Consider the following 19,352-nt stretch of genomic DNA (forward strand, 5'->3'; position numbering starts at 1 on the left):
ACACTTGCTTGTTAGAGCCCATCAGTTCCCCATAATGCCTTTGTGATTTTTGTAGCAGTTTTCTGTTATTTCCTATTGTGTTAGAAATGATCTATGAAAGGCTTATCACTTCACCTCTGACCTAGTTTCCTGTGGATCACAGTCCTACCCTGATTCCTTCTCCTAAGACATTCTCACCCTGATACATCAATATGGCCTGTGTCTGCTTCCTAAGTGAGGGTAACAGACCCCCTCAGCTTGCTTTGGGTGGAGAGTTAGTAACTCATGTGGTAAGTGGCTCTGTCCCATTTCTAGGTTACAGGCCTGGATGGCAACTACAGAATCACATGCCACACAGTGATGGAGGTGCTGCGGGAGCACAAGGACAGTGTCATGGCTGTGCTGGAAGCCTTTGTCTATGACCCCTTGCTGAACTGGAGGCTGATGGACAGTGAGTATCATCAAGTGCCTGGGAGCTGAGCTTGGTGGCTCACGCCTGTAATCCTAACATTTTGGGAGGCCAAGGCAGAGGAGTTGCTTGAGGCCAAGAGTTCGAGACCAGCCTGGGCAACGTAGTAAGACATGTGTCTACAAAAACTGAAAAAATTAGGCATGTATTAGTCTGTTCTTACGCTGTCATAAAGAACTGCCTGAGAGTAGGTGATTTATAAAGGAAAGAGGTTTAATTGACTCATAGTTCCGCTTGGCTAGGAAGAACTCAGGAAACTTACAACCATGGTGGGAGGGGAAGCAAACACATCCTTCTTCACTTGGGGGCAGAAGAGAGAAATACAGAGTGAAGGGGGGAAAAGCCCCTTATAAAACCACCAGATCTCATGAGAACTCAGTCGCTATCACGAGAACAGCATGGAGGAACCATCCCCATGATCTAATCACCTCCCATGAGGTCCCTCCCCCAACACATGGGGATTACAATTTAGATTACAGTTCAAGATGAGATTTTGGATTGGGACACAGCCAAGCCATATTAAGGTGGGTACAGTGGCACATGCCAGTGGTTCTACCTGCTCAGGAGGCAGAGGCAGGAGGATTACCTGAGCCTGGGAGGTTGAGGCAGAGTGAGCTATGATCGTGTCACTGCTGCACTCTAGCCTAGGTGACAGAGTGAGACCTTGTCTCAAAAAAATAAATTTAATTTTAAAAATAAAGGTAATAAAAAACAAAATCAAGTGTATGGAAGCTGGGGTTGGCAGCCTCCCAAATTAGCAATATCCAGCATATAACATTTTACAAACCTATGCCCCTTCAAGCCTGCAGCCTGGGATACATTGCCGAGCTATTGCATTACATTTGCACAGAGTAGTTCTGACACCTGGAAAAGAACTTCAAGTATTTTTATTAACTAAAACAGAAAATGCCATTATCCATTTAGATACTAAAATATTCTTCAGTATTAACCAAGTATCCTAGTGGTTTTTCTCTGGGCTTTATATAGAGTAGTAAGCTAAAATTTTAATAAGAAATGCAAATAGTTATGATTTGGGACAGCAGTATCTTCATCTACCCTTTGTTCTGCCACCTTAGGGGATGTTTACCAAAAGAACTTCTAATCCATTGAAATTAAGTCATACTTTGACCTTATATTATCTGTATCACATTGTCCAAATTAACAGTATAGAGTGTCCCCCTGGGTTTCACATCCCATGCTAATACCCACCCGCTTATTCCTGAGTAATATGCCTGTCATCTCTCTTTTTGGGGCTGTAGCTTTACGAACAATTTTATATATATATATATATATATATATATATATATATATATATATATATATATATATATATAGTATGTTTGTTTTTGAGATGGAGTCTCGCTCTGTCATCCAGGCTGAGTGCAGTGGCCGGATCTCAGCTCACTGCAAGCTCCGCCTCCCGGGTTTACGCCATTCTCCTGCCTCGGCCTCCCAGAACAATTATATTTTTATGACTGGAAGAAAATAACCAAGTTTCTTTCAAGTCAAAATTTGAAGCATGTTTCAATACTCTTTCTTTCTCTCCCTAGCAAATACCAAAGGCAACAAGCGATCCCGAACGAGGACGGATTCCTACTCTGCCGGCCAGTCAGTCGGTGGGTGCATCCATGGGAGGTCGCAAAGGCTCTTCCCCTTGTGCAGAGTGTTTCTATAGTGGGGTGGGCTTCAGTCGGTGGGTGCATACCGCAGGATGTTACAGAAGCTCTACCCCTTTTCCAGAGTGTTTCTAGAATGGGGTGGGCTTCAGTCGGTGGGTGCATCCTGCAGGACATTACAGAAGCTCTCCCCCTTGTCCAGAGTGTTTCTAGAATGGGGTGGGCTTTGTTATTGCCAGTAGGAGACAAAGTGGTAATGGCTACTGAATATGAAGGAAGTAAACCTAGTTTTCTCGCAATTCTTGACAGTGATAGTTTTGCAAGGGTGCTATTACTGCCAGCTTATCACCGGATAAGCATTTAATCGAACTTCAAATACTTGGTCTAGAAATATTTACTGAGCACCAAGCAGCTAATATGTTTTTTATTTACTGTTTCACACATGGAGTGGGTACCTGAAGCTCTGAGATTTTTATCAAACTATCTGATTTTAATCTATCTGTAAAAACACAGTTTAAAGTATGTCTGAATATCAGCTCACTAATGGTGTCTGGGTTGGAATAATTATTAACAATATTACCTTGGTCCTCAAGCATTGATAGTAGCTCAGAAATGGGAAGATGGAGGCAGCAGAAATTTATTTGTGTTGCTGGGAGGAGCCCTGGAACCACATGGAAGTGTTTCTAGGAGCGTGACTCACAGAGCGGGGGTCTAGGAAGACTTGTGTCCCTCTGAGAGCCAGAGTACTTTTTGTGTGTGGAAACCTCTCAGGAGTGTTAGAGTCAAGCTGTTTAACTTTGTTTTATTTGTATTAGTTTCCAGCACACACAGCATTGAAGTTATTGGTTTTAGGGGGTTTTTGTGGGTTGGTTGGTTGGTTGGTTGGTTGGTTTTTGGGTAAAACTGTTTAACTTTGTTTAGCCCTCCTCTCTTCCCCGCCCCCCATCCCACCCCTTTTTTCCTTCATGACATTTAGCAACATTCTACATAGTTCACACTTTGGGAATTACTGTTGGGGTGTAAAAAAGTAAATATTTTCTACAAATGTTTACAGAAAACTTACAACTAGTTAATAAACTAAGCCAAATAATGTCTAGGGGTGCAAAAAGAAAATGTGAGGTGCAGTGGTCGCCTGAAGAAGCACAGAACAGCATTACAGAATTGACCATAACCTGCGTGAAATAATCAGAGAGCAGTACACTCTGCTGTGGAGCCTGTGGGTGCTTTGGTGTGGAGTAGAAGGCTGTGGAGATTCAGGAAAGGGGACTTCACTGTGAACCGTAGCTGCCAAGAGAGCACTTGGGTTGGTGGCATCTAATCATCACTTCACTTGACAAAGGATAATTTTTCTTTTTTTTTTTTTCCTTGAGACAGTCTTGCTCTGTCACCCAGGCTGGAGTATGGTGGCGCAATCTCGGCTCACTTCAACCTCTACCTCCCGAGTTCAAGCAATTTTCCTGCCTCAGTCTCCCAAGTAGCTGGGATTACAGGCGTGTGTCACCATGCTCAGCTAATTTTTTTTTTAATTTTTAGTAGAGATGGGGTTTCACCATGTTAGCCAGGCTGGTTTCAAACTCCTGATCTCAAGTGATCTGCCTGCATTGGCCTCCCAAAGTGCTGGGATTACAGGCATGAGCCACCCTGCCCTGCCAAAGGGTAATTTATCATTATTGGATGGATGGACTCGATGAGTAGAAAGCAAAAGGGTGTTTCAGGCAAGAAATTGGGATACTGGGTTATAATGTCATACACAGACACTGTGACAGGATTTGTGAATGCCTGAATCACCAGGCTCATAGGACCCACGGTCTCTGGGGTAGCTTATACCGGTGGCTGGTCTCAAACGAAGTGTGCTGAGACTTACCGGTTTCATTCTCAGGGCCCACCTCCCTAACACATTCTTAAGTGGCTACTATATGCTGCCTGTAGCATACAGAAGGGAACAAGAACAGCCAGTTCTGCTGGCACCAGATGGTGGATTTGGTTGTTTAGCTTAAAAGTTAAATTCCACCTGGGTGTTGTGGTGCACACCTGTAAGCCCAGCAGGAGGAGCACTTGAGCCCAGGAGTTTGAGACTAGCCTGGGCAACATAGCAAGACCCTGTCTCAAAAAAAAACTTCCAACGGATCATTAATAGAAGTATAACTATCACCCGGGTGCGGTGGTTCACGCCTATAATCCCAGTACTTTGAGAGGCCCAGGCAGGCTGAGGTCAAGAGTTTGAGACCAGCTTGACCAACATGGAGAAACCCCATCTCTACTAAAAATACAAAATAAGCCGGGCATGGTAGCGCATACCTGTAATCTAAGCAACTCGGGAAGCAGGAGAATCGCTTGAATCCGGGAGGCAGAGGTTACAGTGAGCCGAGATTGCGCCATTGCATTTCAGCCTGGGCAATAAGAGTGAAACTCCATCTCAAAAAATAAAAAAGAAGTACAATTATCACTACCTTCATTCAGAAGGTCTGTGATGTACAAGGACAGCATTCAAAAAACTTCATAATTCTGATTTCAGACTCCTGCTAAAAGCCATAATCAGTGGAGGGTGAACCTAACACCTGAGGACTTTTTCTACCCAGAGTTGATATGAAAATTCCTCCAAGGAATAACATTTCAACCTTGTGTGTGATACATTCCAAAGTTTATTTTCTTTTTTTTTTTTTTTTTGAGACGGAGTCTCACTCTGTCGCCCAGGCCGGAGTGCAGTGGCCGGATCTCAGCTCACTACAAGCTCCGCCTCCCGGGTTTACGCCATTCTCCTGCCTCAGCCTCCCTAGTAGCTGGGACTACAGGCGCCCGCCACCTCGCCTGGCTAGTTTTTTTGTATTTTTTTTTAGTAGAAATGGGGTTTCACCATGTTAGCCAGGATGGTCTCGATCTCCTGACCTCGTGATCCGCCCATCTCGGCCTCCCAAAGTGCTGGGATTACAGGCTTGAGCCACCGCGCCCGGCCCCAAAGTTAATTTTCTTTATCAGTTTTTGTTCAAACACATTTTGTCATGAGGCTTTTGACCTGTGCTCCTGTTCCTATTCCTATGAGTTTATTTTGTTAATGCAATTTGCCTGAAAATCTATGTTTCAATTCTGATAAGCACCAAATTTTTTTCAATAATTATTAACTCACATTTGAAAATGGCTTTATAGATTTTTTTTTTTTTTTTTTTTTGCAAATGGAGTCTCAGGCTAGTCTTGAACTCAGCTACTCAAGTGATCCTTCCACCTCAGCCTCTTGAGTAGCTGGGATTACAGCTGTGTCCAGCTTAAAACTTTGAAATACGTAAAGAGTAACATAAAATTTTCCTTCTCTTTTCCCCTTTAGGGTAGGCAGGGCAGGCATTAAAGGAATAGAGTGTGTAGAGAATTAGATGCTAACACCAACAGTGGCTTTTTGGTGTTTGAATTTTCTGTTAATTGATTTCTTTTCCCATAGAAATTTTGGACGGTGTGGAACTTGGGGAGCCAGCCCATAAGAAAACGGGGACCACAGTGCCAGAATCTATTCATTCTTTCAGTAAGTTCAGCCTCTGAGGAACTGCACCAATGACTAGCTCATTAAGAAAATAGCAGCTGTGTTATACCCTGAGAAGGGTCAACAAGATGAAGCAACAAAACTGCCTTTGAGCAGAAAAGGTTCCATGAATTTCTCATTATATTCTGAGGACAAAGATGAACATAGAGGAAGGATTGCTCAACACTTACAAAAGTGAATATTTGAGAAAAACAGGGCACCCATTGAACCTGTTGTATTGCTCCCATTCTTACTGTTATTTCTACTTTTGTGTATTCCAGTTGGAGACGGTTTGGTGAAACCAGAGGCCCTAAATAAGAAAGCTATTCAGATTATTAACAGGGTTCGAGATAAGCTCACTGGTGAGTGTGTCATGTGTTTACTTAAAGGGGACATAAGTCTGGGCACGGTGGCTCATGCCTGTAATCCCAGCACTTTGGGAGGCCGAGGCAGGCGGATCACGAGGTCAGGAGATCAAGACCATCCTGGTTAACACGGTGAAACCTCGTCTCTACTAAAAATACAAAAAATGAGCTGGGTGTGATGGAGGGCGCCTGTAGTCCCAGCTAGTTGGGAGGCTGAGGCAGGAGAATGGCGTGAACCTGGGAGGTGGAGTTTGCAGTGAGCCGAGATCGCTCCACTGCATTCCAGCCTGGGCGACAGAGTGAGTGAGACTCCATCTCAAAAAAAAAAAAAGGAGACATAAAATCTGAGCACACTTTCCTCTCTCTGAGTGGTGGTCAGCCCCATGTCCAGTAGTGTTAGTGATGAGCTTTGGGCACCATGCAGCTGACAAAGAGTGTCTTTGAAGTCATCAGTTAAACATTGTCTCTGATTCTTTTTTCTGATGACTGATAACAGTACTTAATGGTTAATCTCATGTAACTCAGGAGGTGAATAAATTTCTATTGGGTCCAAAATCAGCCAAATTCAGGGAAGTATTTTTTAATCATGTCTTTTTTTTTTTTTTTTTTTTTTTTTTTTTGAGACAGTTTGCTCTTATTGTCCAGTCTGTAGTCCGCTGGCTCCATCTTGGGTCACTGCAACCTCCGCCTCCCAGGTTCAAGCAATTCTCCTGCCTCAGCCTCCCCAGTAGCTGGGATTACAGGCACCCCCCCCACCACACCCAGCTAATTTTTTGTATTTTTAGTAGAGATGAAGTTTCACCATGTTGGGCAGGCTGGTCTCAAACTCCTGACCTCAAGTGATCCACCCACCTCGGCCTCCCGAAGTGCTGGGATTACAGGCATGACCCACCATGCCCAGCCAAATTTTTCTTTTTTTTTTTTTTTGAGACAGGGTCTTGCTCTGTCACCCAGGCTGGAGTGCAGTGGTGCCATCTTGGCCCAGTGCAACCTCCACCTTCCGGGTTCAAGCGATTCTCCTGCCTCAGGCTCCCAAGTAGCTGGAACTACAGGCCTGTGCCACCACACTCAGCTAATTTTGTATTTTTAGTAGAGACAGTGTTTTACCATGTTGGCCAGGCTGGTCTTGAACTCCTGACCTCAGGTGATCCACCTGCCTCAGCCTCCCAAAGTGCTGAGATTACAGGCGTGAGCCACCACACCTGGCTGAATTTTTCAAATCCAACTATGATATATCCTTCATCTTCATGTCTGAGGATAAGCTGTTGGTATGGACAGTTAAGCCAATAGGGAAGAAGAAGTGCAGCGATTGCCAGGAAGAGAGTGAAATGTTTTTGATGCTCCTGTGCTAGGTCGGGACTTCTCTCATGATGACACTTTGGATGTTCCAACGCAAGTTGAGCTGCTCATCAAACAAGCGACATCCCATGAAAACCTCTGCCAGTGCTATATTGGCTGGTGAGTGGGGCTCTCAAAGTGACTTTGTTAAAATAAGCAATCACAACCCAAGCCTAGGCCCCAAAGCCAGGGTAGCAAAAAGAGATTTGGTGGCGTATCTGTAAAGGGCAGTTAGAGCTCAGATCTGTTTAACAGTTCATATTTATTGCATGTGCTCATTGTTTTAAAAAAATTGAGAAATATGGATGCATATTTGGAAGGCAAACACTAAAACTAAAATTACATTAAGATAAGTGGTTTAGGAGAATAGGCAAGGGTTGTTTGTGAGGGGTTCCTTTTGGGTTTTGCTGTCAGTCCAATGCAGAGATACAGGAAGGGCAAAGGAAAAAAGCTAGAGCAGTGACAGCGAGAAGGAGATGAAAAGACAGATTTATGATCTGGGAGCCTAACCTCAAGGACCACTCTGGGGTGTGCTTTGATTAATTGCCCGAGGCATGCTTGAAGGCAGAAACTTGAGAGAGCAGATGCTGGGGAAGTGTCCTTGCGGGACCTCGGTGGGCAGTAGCCTTGACTGGAAATGATGAGTGTGTCCCATGCAATTAGCTGTGGGAGAGCTCAGGGAATACCCTGGGGTTGTCAGACCTTGGCCTTTTCATTTTCAAGTTATCTGTGTAAAGCTTTGAAGAAGCTCAAATTATTAAAATATTCCTTTTCTTTCTGCCTTCTTAGGTGCCCTTTCTGGTAACTGGAGGCCCAGATGTGACTGTCATGTTTTTTCTGAGGCTTTTTTACTTTAGTAAATGCTTCCACTAAACTGAAACCATGGTGAGAAAGTTTGACTTTGTTAAATATTTTGAAATGTAAATGAAAAGAACTACTGTATATTAAAAGTTGGTTTGAACCAACTTTCTAGCTGCTGTTGAAGAATATATTGTCAGAAACACAAGGCTTGATTTGGTTCCCAGGACAGTGAAACACAGTAATACCACGTAAATCAAGCCATTCATTTTGGGGAACAGAAGATCCATAACTTTAGAAATACGGGTTTTGACTTAACTCACAAGAGAACTCATCACAAGTACTTGCTGATGGAAGAATGACCTAGTTGCTCCTCTCAACATGGGTACAGCAAACAGCACAGCCAAGAAGCCTCAGGTCATGGAGGACATGGATTAGGATCCTAGACTGTAAAGACACAGAAGATGCCAACCTCACCCCTGCCACCTATCCCAAGACCTCACTGGTCTGCGGACAGCAGCAGAAATGTTTGCAAGATAGGCCAAAATGAGTTTTACAAAAGGTCTGTCTTCCATCAGACCCAGTGATGCTGCGACTCACGCTTCAATCCAAGACCTGACCGCTAGTAGGGAGGTTTATTCAGATCACTGGTGGCCTCGGCTGAGCAGATGCACAGAGGGGATCACTGCACAGTGGGACCACCCTCACTGGCCTTCTGCAGCAGGGTTCTGGGATGATTTCAGTGGTCAGAATACTCTGTTTAGAGCAAGGGCTCAGAAAACAGAAATACTGTCATGGAGGTGCTGAACACAGGGAAGGTCTGGTACATATTGGGAATTATGAGCAGAACAAATACTCAACTAAATGCACAAAGTATAAAGTGTAGCCATGTCTAGACACCAGGTTGTATCGGAATAATTTTTGTGCCAATAAATGACATCAGAATTTTAAACATATGTATATGAGTGGCTTTTTAGTCGTAATTTTGATCAATTCAAAAAGGAAGCATTTACTCTTTCAGCACTCAGCCTTTAGTAAGCACTCTGTAGTAGGGATGACAGAGGACATAAGGGTGTACATGATGTGGTCCCTTTCCTCAGACTGTTCCCAGGCCAGACAGGTGGAGACAGCATGCCACTCAAGTGAACAGAACTTACCCCGGCCAAGTGCTGAGAAGAGGCGTGTATGGGCCACAGGTAGGAGCACAAATTCCACCGGGTGAGCCTGGAAAGCCTCATAGAAAGGGGGATGTTTGGCATGGGTCTTAAAGAGGAGTGGGAGTCTGTCAGATGAACCAAGGGGGGACATTCTCAGCAGAAAAGGAAGTGTGAGGCACTGCTGTGAAAGCATGGTATCCACAGCAGTAGCAAGTATCACTTGGACCATATGAAATTGCAGGTACGTGGACCATTTTTAACATACAAAACTGGCATTTTCTTATGGCTGCACCTCATAGTTCAGCGTATCTGGCTCAGTGGTCAGTGGGGAATAAAGGGAGTAACAGGAAAATAATAGGAACTAAAGGAGGCACGAAAGTAGCACGGGGCCAGACCGGGGCCTCCATCAGTTCAGCAGCAAGGAGTATGAACCTGATGTTGTGAAGTTTTACGATGGAATCGTATCTGAGTGGTGTTTTTTGTTTTTGTTTTCATTGGAGACTGGGTCTTGCTCTGTCACCCAGGCTGGACTGCAGTGGCACAATCATGGCTCACTGCAGCCTCAGCCCCATGGGCTCAGGGGTTCAGCCTCCCAAGTAGCTGGGACTACAGATGTGCACCTACCCACTCAGCTAATTTTTGTATTTTTTGTAGACAGTGGGGTTTTGCCATCTTTCCCAGGCTGGTCTTAAACTCCTGGACTCAAGTGATCTGCCCCCCCTCAGCCTCCCAGAGAAGCCACTGTGCCCAGCCCTGAGTGGTGTTTTTAAAAGACAACTGGTGGCCAGGTGCGGTGGCTCACGAGGCGGGGCGGATCACCTGAGGTCAGGAGTTCGAGAGCAGCCTGGCCAACATGGCAAAACCCTGTCTCTGCTAAAAATACAAAAGTTAGCTGGGTGTGGTGGCATGCACCTGTAATCCCAGCTACTGGGGAGGATGAGGCAGGAGAATTGCCTAAACCTGGGAGGTGGAGTTTGCAGTAAGCCAAGATTGTGCCACTACACTCCAGTCTGGGCAACAGAGTGAGACTCCATTTCAAAAAAAAAAAAAAAAAAAAAAGCTAGGCATGGTGGCAGGCGCCTGTAATTCCAGCTACTCAGGAGGCTAAGGCAGGAGAATCACTTGAACCAGGCGGCAAAGGTTGCAGTGAGCTGAGATTGCGCCACTGCACTCCAGCCTGGCTGACAGAGCAAGACTGTTTACAAAAAAAATTTTTTTAAAAGGTAAATTTAAATCTCAATAGTGACACTAGTAACAGTTTTAACACTCACAGCTAGAAAGTCATATACCTACTTGGATTTTCTGTTACAGTCCTAAACCATGTATCACTTATTTGCTCCAGAAAATATGGTCACCATAACTTTCTTGGTTCCAGATGAAATAACTCTCAGTGACTACGGTGATGTTACCATTCATGAACAACAAAGGTGTGAGAATGAATGGACACAGGAAAATGGTGGCCATTAGTGATAAAGATATATTCTTTAGGATATGAGAGTCTGGATTAAGGTCTTTGGTGAATCCAATAGGTTTTAAGTTACATCTAAGCAAAGCCTTCTGGGTTTCTTGAGAAGAATTATCAAAGGCAGGGAAGGAGCTAGTGGAGGCCTTTAAATACAGTTTAGTCCAGCCAGGCACGGTGGCTCATGCCTGTAACCCCAACACTTTGAGAAGGTAAAGTGAGAGGATTGCTTGAATCTAGGAGTTTGAGACCAGCTTGGGAAACATAGTGAGACCCTGCCTCTACAAAAAATTAAAAAATTAGTTGGGCATGGTGTCATGGGCCCGGTCTACCCTGGATGCTGAGGCCAGAGGACTGCTTGAGCCCAGGAGTTTGAGCTTATGGTAAGCTATGATTCTGCCATTGCACTCCAGCCTGGATGACAGAGACCCTGGCTCTAAAAATAAATACATAAGGATGAAGATCTTTATGATGATCCACTTAATAGTAAATATATTTTCTCATAATTTTCCTTATTTATTGTAAGAATACAGTATATAATACATATACACAATATTTGTCAGTTGACTCTGTTACCGGTAAGGCCTCTGGTCAACAGGAGGCTATTAAGTTTTGGGGGAGTTAAAAGCTATATGTGAATTTTCAGCTGCTCAAAGGGATGGGAGCCCCTAATTACCAGATGTTGTTCACAGGTTAACGGTTTTTTTTTTTTTTTTTTTTTTTTGGAGACAAAGTCTGGCAGTACAGGCTGGGGGGCAGTGGTGCAATCTCAACATACTGCAACCTCCACCTCCCAGGCTCGAGTTATCCTCCCACCTCAGCCTCCCGAGTACCTGGGACTACAGGTGCATGCCACTACACCTGGCTAATTTTTGTATTTTTTGTAGAGACTGGTTCTTGCCATGTTGCCCAGGCTGATCTCAAACTGGTGAGCTCAGGAGATCCTCCCACCTCAGCCTCCCAAAGTGCTAAGATTACAGGCGTGAGCCACTGCACCCGGCCAACTGTATTTTTTAAGAATCAAGGCTGAGGCCGGGCATGGTGGCTTATACCTGTAATCCCAGCACTTTGGGAGGCTGCGATGGGCAGATCACGAGGTCAGGAGTTCGACACTAGCCTTGCCCACATGGTGAAACCCGTCTCTTACTTAAAAATACAAAATTAGCTGAGCATGGTGGTCCATGCCTATAATCCCAGCTACTCAGGAGGCTGAGGCAGGAGAATCGCTTGAACCCAGGAGGTGGAGGTTGCAATCGCACCATTGCACTCCAGCCTGGGCAATAGAGTGAGACTTCATCTCAAAAAAAAAAAGAAGGCTGTAGTGTTAACTTACTGAGTTTCAAATATCAACTCCATCTCATACTACCTTTGTGACCTTGGATAATTTACTTAGATTCTCTCTGCTTGTCTCCTCTGAAAGTGTGGGTAAGCCCTACCTTGTGAGGCTGTCTGAAAGACAAGATAATCCATGGGGGAGCATTTGCACAGCCTGACACATGGTATTAGGTTGAACCACATGAAATAGGCACTCAAAAATACTAAATGAACTAGGCCTTTGTCCTGCCAGGGCACCTGTGCACCTGAGGCACACACATGGAAAAAGTGAAAAGCAAGTATTCTCTTAATTGGATATGCTGAACATTTGTTGAACACTTAATGGGTGGAATGAATTGTATTAAGGGCATCCCATCTCTGATTTCAGGAGAGTGAATCTATCTCCTGAGCTGCCTGATAATTTGGTGCCTCCCTCACAAGAGCTTTTCCAGGAGTTCACTTCACAAATGTGTATTGAGTTCCCACTCTGTGTTAACCAGAATGGTTCCAGCAGTGTCCGCAGGAAAGAACGTCTTTTTGGGGGAGTTCAGAGGGCACTGGAGGGAGGAAGCACAGTGGGAGCTAGACGTTTTCTTCAGGAGCTTACCTGTAAAGGGCGAGAGAGAGGTGATGGCGGTTGGAAGGAGATGTGGGAGCCCGTGTTTTTTCCTTTTCTCTTTTAGTTGGGAGAGATGTCAGTATACTTGTAGGCGGTTAGGAATGAACCAATAGAGAGGGAAAAGATAGATGGAGGGGCAGGGGAGGTGTAATTAATTGCCGGAGCCAAGACCAAGTGGGTGAGGGGAACACAGAACCAGCCAGAGTTTGGGAGGAGGTGACTTGAAATATGAGGCTGGGCTGGGCACAGTGGTTCCCACCTGTAATCCCAGTGAGGTGGGAGGACAGCTTCAGCCCAGGAATTCGAGACCAGGTTGGTAAGATGCAGCCTAAAAAAAATAATTTAGGCCAGGCGCTGGTGGCTCACACCTGTAATCCCAGCACTTTGGGAGGCCGAGGCGAGGATCACAAGGTCAGGATTTCGATACCAGCCTAGCCAACACGGTGAAACCCCATCTCTACTAAAAATACAAAAAAAAATTAGCCTGGCGTTGTGGCACTCACCTGTAATCCCAGCTACTTGAACCCAGGAAGCGGAGGTTGCAGTGAGCCGAGATTGCACCACTGCACTCCAGCCTGTGCAGCAGAGTGAGACTGTCTAGAAAAAAAAAAAAAAAACAGGCCAGGTGCGGTGGGTCACGCCTGTAATCCCAGCACTCTGGGAGGCCGAGGTGGGAGGATCACAAGGTCAGGAGTTCGAGACCAGCGTGGTCAATATGGTGAAACCCCGTTTCTACTAAAAATACAAAAAAAATTAGCCGAGTGTGATGGCGCATGCCTGTAATCCCAGCTACTCAGGAGGCTGAAGCAAGAGAATTCCTTAAACCCGGGAGGCAGGAGGTTGCAGTGAGCCGAGATTGCGCCACCGCACTCCAGCCTGGGCAACAGCGAGACTCCGTCTCAAAAAAAAATAAAAATAAAACTAGGCTGCACGCTGATGGCTCATACCTGTAATCCCAGCACTTTGGAAGACCAACAGAGTGAGACTTTGTCTCAAAAACATAATTTTGTTTCTGATACAGTCTCACTCTGTTGCCCAGGCTGGAATGCAGTGGTTTGATCTCGGCTCACTGTAACCGCCAAGTAGCTGGGATTACAGGCCTATGCCACCACGCCCGGCTAATTTTTGTACTGTTAGTAGAGACGGGGTTTCACCATGTTGGCCAGGCTGGTCTCAAACCCCTGACCTCAGGTGATCCACCCGCCTCAACCTCCCAAAGTGCTGGGATTACAGGCGTGAGTCACCGCGCCCAGCCTCAAAAACATAACTTTAAAAAGAAATTTTTGAGACAGGGTTTCACCCTGTCACCCCAGCTGGAGTGCAGTGGAACCTCCACCTCCTCGGCTTGAGCAACCATCCCACCTCAGCCTCCCGAGCAGCTGGGACTACAGATGCGTGCCACCACGCCCGGTAATCCCGGTTTTTAAATAAACACGAGGGTAAGCGGGGCTCGTGGCCCTCGCCTGGGGTCCCAGCTACTTCGCAGGCTAAGGTGGGAGGATCTCTTGAGTCCAAGAGTTCGAAACCAGGTTGAGCAAACATAGCGAGACCTCATGTCAAAAATATATGTGATAATCAGGTCCTCCAGGCCGCACCCTAGATCACAGGGTTGTTGGGATAATACAACATGAGGTAAAAGAACGTGAAATTCATGCTACAGATCTCAGACGTGCCACCCCAATCGCAGGCACCCCAATCGCAGGCGCCCCGCCCGCCGCATCGACCTGGCGCATGCGTGGTGCGCACGCGTCGCGTCGCGTCGACCGAGACGCTCTCGCGAGACAAGCTGTGCAGGCCGAAAACATGGCGCCGCCCAGTACCCGCGAGCCCAGTGTCCAGACGGCTACCAGCGCGACCAAACCTGACGGGGAGATGGTACTGCCAGGCTTCCCGGACGCCGACAGCTTTGTGAAGGTGAGTTCGCGGGGCCTCGGGGGTACCAGGAGTCGCCCGCTGCCGCCGGAAGCCGACCCGGGCCCTCTGGGCAGCCAATGCCCGCCCACCGCAGTAGATCCCGAGCGAGGGTCGCGGGGCCCCTGTCCGCGCTGTGCGCAGACTCCTGCATCCTCCGGGGATGGGGCCTCAGAAACGGACACTGAGGGGCGTCCCGCTTGCCAGCTTAAGTCCATGTAGGCCCAAATGTGGAAACCCATCTTGCATCCTGGGAAAGGCTTCCTTGCCACCCAGACGTCCCTAGCCCTTGCGACGTCGCCCCCGCCACGCCCTAGCCACCCGACCAGTTCTCCTCAGGGGCTCGGCTGCTTCGCGCTCCGCACACTTGCCTGGAGTTGTCCCCTCCCGCGACCAGGATGGCCTTTCTTCTCTTCCTCTGTTCCTGAAGTCCAATCCTACATAATTTTTAACCCTGAGTTAAATGTCACCTGTTAAAGCCCCATTGCACTTCTATCAGTAACTCCTGGAAGACACACAGAGCGTTCACTTAAGATCTTTGTATAACTTAGCTTAAATGTGAACAAACGTACAACTAGGCTTAAACTGTGCATAGCTCTTACAAAACCATGGAACTAAAATAATTTGTAAATTAGCGCTATAAATTTACAGAAATTCCACTCACGTTGTATCTATCTAATTTGCCATTAGCTAATGCTGTTGATTCATTAACATGGCTCTCATTAATTCCTGGACCACTAACTGTGGTCTTGGTTGTGTGGCAGTCATGCTCATAAGCTACCATGTGCCCCTCTATGACTTAATTTCCCACCTCCTTTCTCTGCTTTTTTCTTGGGAAATGTTTATTTGGCCTTCACATGATCAGCCATCATTTATGTCACTTCACGGTTTTGTTTCTTTACCTCACAACAGCTAAAATAGAGAACCACTTGACACTAACTGAACAATAAACACAAATCCAGTTTTAGATAGTAGCTGTTATAACTTTGTCGTCCAAGGATCTAGGATAAGGTTGTATTGTTTTTAGATACTCATCCAGATGAAAACACAAAAACACATTGTTGTAGAAAGCTCTTAGATCTGAACTTGAGTCATAATAATAACACTTATATGCCAAGAACTGTCCTAAGTGCTTTTATTAGCTTATTCATTCTGTCCTCACAAAAACTCTGTGGTGTAGGCCCTTTTTATTTTTCCTGTTTTTCAGAGGAGAACACTAAAGTCCAAATAAAAGAAATCACTTGCCCAGGATCTCAGTTAATGCATAGCAGAGTCAAGATTCAACCCCAGGTTTTTGTGAATATTAGATTATATATGTATGTGTTTGTTCTGTCTCTCAACTCTCCCAAGAATGTAAGCTCCAAACTTGGTTTTCCATTCACGCTTGTATTCTTAGGGCCTAGATTAGATTGGGGTTTGGCACTAAATGAGTACTTTTTTGATGGATGAAGAGTAGATACCTTGTATACAATAGATCGTAAAAATGATATACCAAATGAATGGGGATCCATGTGTAAAACATGCCATCTTTTCTTGTTTTTGACAGTTTGCTCTTGGGTCCGTGGTGGCAGTCACCAAGGCATCTGGGGGCCTACCACAGTTTGGCGATGAGTATGATTTTTACCGAAGTTTTCCTGGCTTCCAAGCATTTTGTGAAACACAGGGAGACAGGTTGCTTCAGTGGTAAGTACTATATTTTGTTTTCTTGTGTTAATGAAAAGAAATGAAAACAAAGATAAATTTTTCCTGAAATTTATTTTTCCTTAAACATTTTCTGTGGTATGAAGAGCCATAAAATATGAAAATTGAAGCAATGGATTTTGATGAGGGAAATATTACTTGGTATATTTTTAGTTTAGCTTTTTAAAAATGTATTGACTTTTGTACTTAAAAAATACATTGACTGTAATCCCAGCACTTTGGGAGGCCTAGACAGGCAGATCACAAGGTCAGGAGATCGAGACCATCCTGGCTAACACGGTGAAACCCCCTCTACTAAAAAATATAAAAAACTAGCCGGGCGAGGTGGCAGGCGCCTGTAGTCCCAGCTACTCGGGAGGCTGAGGCAGGAGAATGGCGTAAACCTGGGAGGTGGAGCTTGCAGTGAGCTGAGATCCCGCCACTGCACTCCAGCCTGGGCAACAGAGTGAGACTCTGTCTCAAAAAAACAAAAAACAAAAAAAACATTGACTTTTGTAGAGATCTTTTTTAATTAATATGGGAATTGAACACTTAGATCCAAGATTCATTCTTTCTTTCTTTCTTTCTTTCTTTTTTTTTTTTTTTTTTTGAGATGGAGTCTCACTCTGTCACCCAGGCTGGAGTGCAAGGGCACGATCTCGGCTCACGGCAAGCTCCGCCTCCTGGGTTCACACCATTCTCCTGCCTCAGCCTCCCGAATAGCTGGGACTACAGGCGTCCACCACCACACCCAGCTAATTTTTTGTTATTTTAGTAGAGATGGGGTTTCACCATGTTAGCCAGGCTGGTCTTGATCTCCTGACCTCATGATCCACCCACCTCAGCCTCCCAAAGTGCTGGGATTACAGGCATGAGCCACTGTGCCCAGCCAGATCCAAGATTATTTCACACAACTTGTAGAGTAGCAGGTATTTCTTTTATTTATTTTTTATTTATTTATTTATTTATTTATTTTTTATTTATTTATTTATTTTTTTTTTGAAGCAGAGCCTTGCTTCATCACCCAGGCTGGAGTGCATTGGCTCAATCTCGGCTCACGGCAACCTGTGCCTCCCAGGTTCAAGTGATTCTCCTGCCTAGGCCTCCAAGTAGCTGGGATTACAGGTGTACAGCACCACAACCGGCTAATTTTTTTTTTAGGGGGTGTGGAGGACGGAGTCTTACTCTGTCACCCAGGTTGGAGTGCAGTGGTGCAATCTCGGCTCACTGCAACCTCTACCTCCCAAGATCAAGCGATTCTCATGCCTCAGCCTCCCCAGTAGCTGGGGTAACAGGCACGTACCACCACTCCTGGCTAATTTTTGTATTTTTAGTAGAGGGGGGTTTCACCATGTTGGCCAGGCTGGTCTCGAACTCCTGACCTCGTGATCCACCCACCTCGGCCTCCCAAAGTGCTGGGATTACAGGTATAAGCCCCTGTGCCTAGCCAATTTTTTATGTTTTTAGTAGAGATGGGGTTTCACCATGTTGGCCAGGCTGCTCTCGAAGTCCTGACCTCAGGTGATCCATCCACCTCAGCCTCCCGAAGCACTAGGATTACAGGTGTGAGCCACTGCACCCAGCTGGGGTGCAAGTTTTATTGGTTTCATCAAAAAGTATTGGGGGCTGGACATGGCGGCTCATGCCTGTAATCCTAGTGCTTTGGGAGGCCGAGGCAGAAGGATCACTTGAGCCCATGAGTTCAAGACCAGCCTGGGCAACACAGGGAGACTCCATCCCTACAAAAAATTTTTAAAGTAGCTGGGAGTGATGGTGCACCTCTGTAGTTGCAACTACTTGGGAGGCTGAGGTGGGAGTATCACTTGAGCCCAGGAGTTCGAGGCTGCAGGGACCTGTGATTGCACTGATGCATTCCAGCCTGGGCAACAGAGCAAGACCCTGTCTCTTTAAAAAAAAAGAAAAGAAAAGAAAGAAAAAGCCTGGGCTCGTGGCTCACACCTGTAGTCCCAGAACTTTGGGAGGCTGAGGCAGGTGGATCACTTCAGGTCAAGAGTTCGAGACCAGCCTGGCCAACGTGGCGAAACCTCATCTTTACTAAAAATACAAAAATTAGCCAGACCTGGTGGCATGTGCCTATAATCCCAGCTACTCAGGAGGCTGAGGCATGAGAATCGCTTGAATCCGGGAGGCGGAGGCTGCACTTGGGGAGGCCAAGGCAGGCAGATCACTTCAGGTCAGGAGTTCGAGACCAGCCTGGCCCACATGGTGAAACCTCGTCTTTACCAAAAATACAAAAATTAACCAGACCTGGTGGTGTGTGCCTGTAATCCCAGCTACCCAGGAGGCTGAGACACGAGAATTGCTTGAACCCGGGAGGTGGAGGTTGCAGAGAACCAAGATCATGCCACTGCACTCCAGCCTGGGCAACAGAGTAAGACTCTGTCTCAAAAAAAAAAAAAAAAAAAATGTGTTGGGAACAGTCCAAGCCACATCATTTGAACATTTTCTCTCACAGAATGTAAACAAATGAAATAAAAATCTACAAGCTAACCTTGGTTTTCCTTTGCTTAGCATGAGCCGAGTAATGCAATACCATGGGTGTCGCAGCAACATTAAGGATCGAAGTAAAGTGACAGAGTTGGAAGACAAGTTTGATCTGCTGGTTGATGCCAATGATGTAATTCTGGAGAGAGTGGTGAGTATTTTCCTTTACTCTTATGGTAACTAACAAAGAGCTTTGTATTATTAAAATATATGAATAGACGGAGCAACCCAGGCACCTTAGAAAATGAAAAGAAAATAAGCTTAACATTTCTTATAGGCCGGGCGCGGTGGCTCAAGCCTGTAATCCCAGCACTTTGGGAGGCGGAGACGGGTGGATCACGAGGTCAGGAGATCGAGACCATCCTGGCTAACACGGTGAAACCCCGTCTCTACTAAATATTACAAAAAACTAGCCGGGCGAGGTGGCGGGTGCCTGTAGTCCCAGCTACTCGGGAGGCTGAGGCAGGAGAATGGCGTGAACCCGGAAGGCGGAGCTTGCAGTGAGCCGAGATCTGGCCACTGCACTCCAGCCTGGGCGACAGAGCCAGACTCCGTCTCAAAAAAAAAAAAAAAAAAAAAAAACATTTCTTATAATAATATTCCCTTCTGATAGTTGGTATGTTTTTTCTAA

The 19,352-nt window shown here is 45.8% G+C and overlaps 2 protein-coding genes across 3 annotated transcripts in view; both read left to right on the plus strand.

The window, feature by feature from the left end:
- The window catches only part of MTOR (mechanistic target of rapamycin kinase), a 151,745-nt gene extending 142,716 nt beyond the window's left edge, over positions 1-9,029 (plus strand). Inside the window, exons 53-58 of one of the 2 annotated variants that reach the window (XM_007980575.3) lie at positions 295-430; positions 1,999-2,064; positions 5,495-5,575; positions 5,854-5,934; positions 7,290-7,395; positions 8,065-9,029. In XM_007980575.3, coding sequence (XP_007978766.1) covers positions 295-430; positions 1,999-2,064; positions 5,495-5,575; positions 5,854-5,934; positions 7,290-7,395; positions 8,065-8,080 — 486 coding nt within the window. In that variant the 3' untranslated portion in view covers positions 8,081-9,029. Of the gene's footprint in view, positions 1-294; positions 431-1,998; positions 2,065-5,494; positions 5,576-5,853; positions 5,935-7,289; positions 7,396-8,064 lie in introns of those variants that run through there. The other variant, XR_012089784.1, reaches the window with a different exon arrangement.
- A 5,365-nt stretch (positions 9,030-14,394) lies between these two features.
- Positions 14,395-19,352, plus strand: part of EXOSC10 (exosome component 10) — a 30,061-nt gene continuing 25,103 nt past the window's right edge. The window contains exons 1-3 of the mRNA XM_007980573.3: positions 14,395-14,539; positions 16,083-16,219; positions 18,749-18,872. Coding sequence (XP_007978764.3) covers positions 14,429-14,539; positions 16,083-16,219; positions 18,749-18,872 — 372 coding nt within the window. The 5' untranslated portion in view covers positions 14,395-14,428. The remainder of the gene's footprint in view (positions 14,540-16,082; positions 16,220-18,748; positions 18,873-19,352) is intronic.

The sequence above is a fragment of the Chlorocebus sabaeus genome, chromosome 20 (genome assembly GCF_047675955.1).
Source record: "Chlorocebus sabaeus isolate Y175 chromosome 20, mChlSab1.0.hap1, whole genome shotgun sequence".
Taxonomy (NCBI): Eukaryota; Metazoa; Chordata; class Mammalia; order Primates; family Cercopithecidae; genus Chlorocebus; species Chlorocebus sabaeus.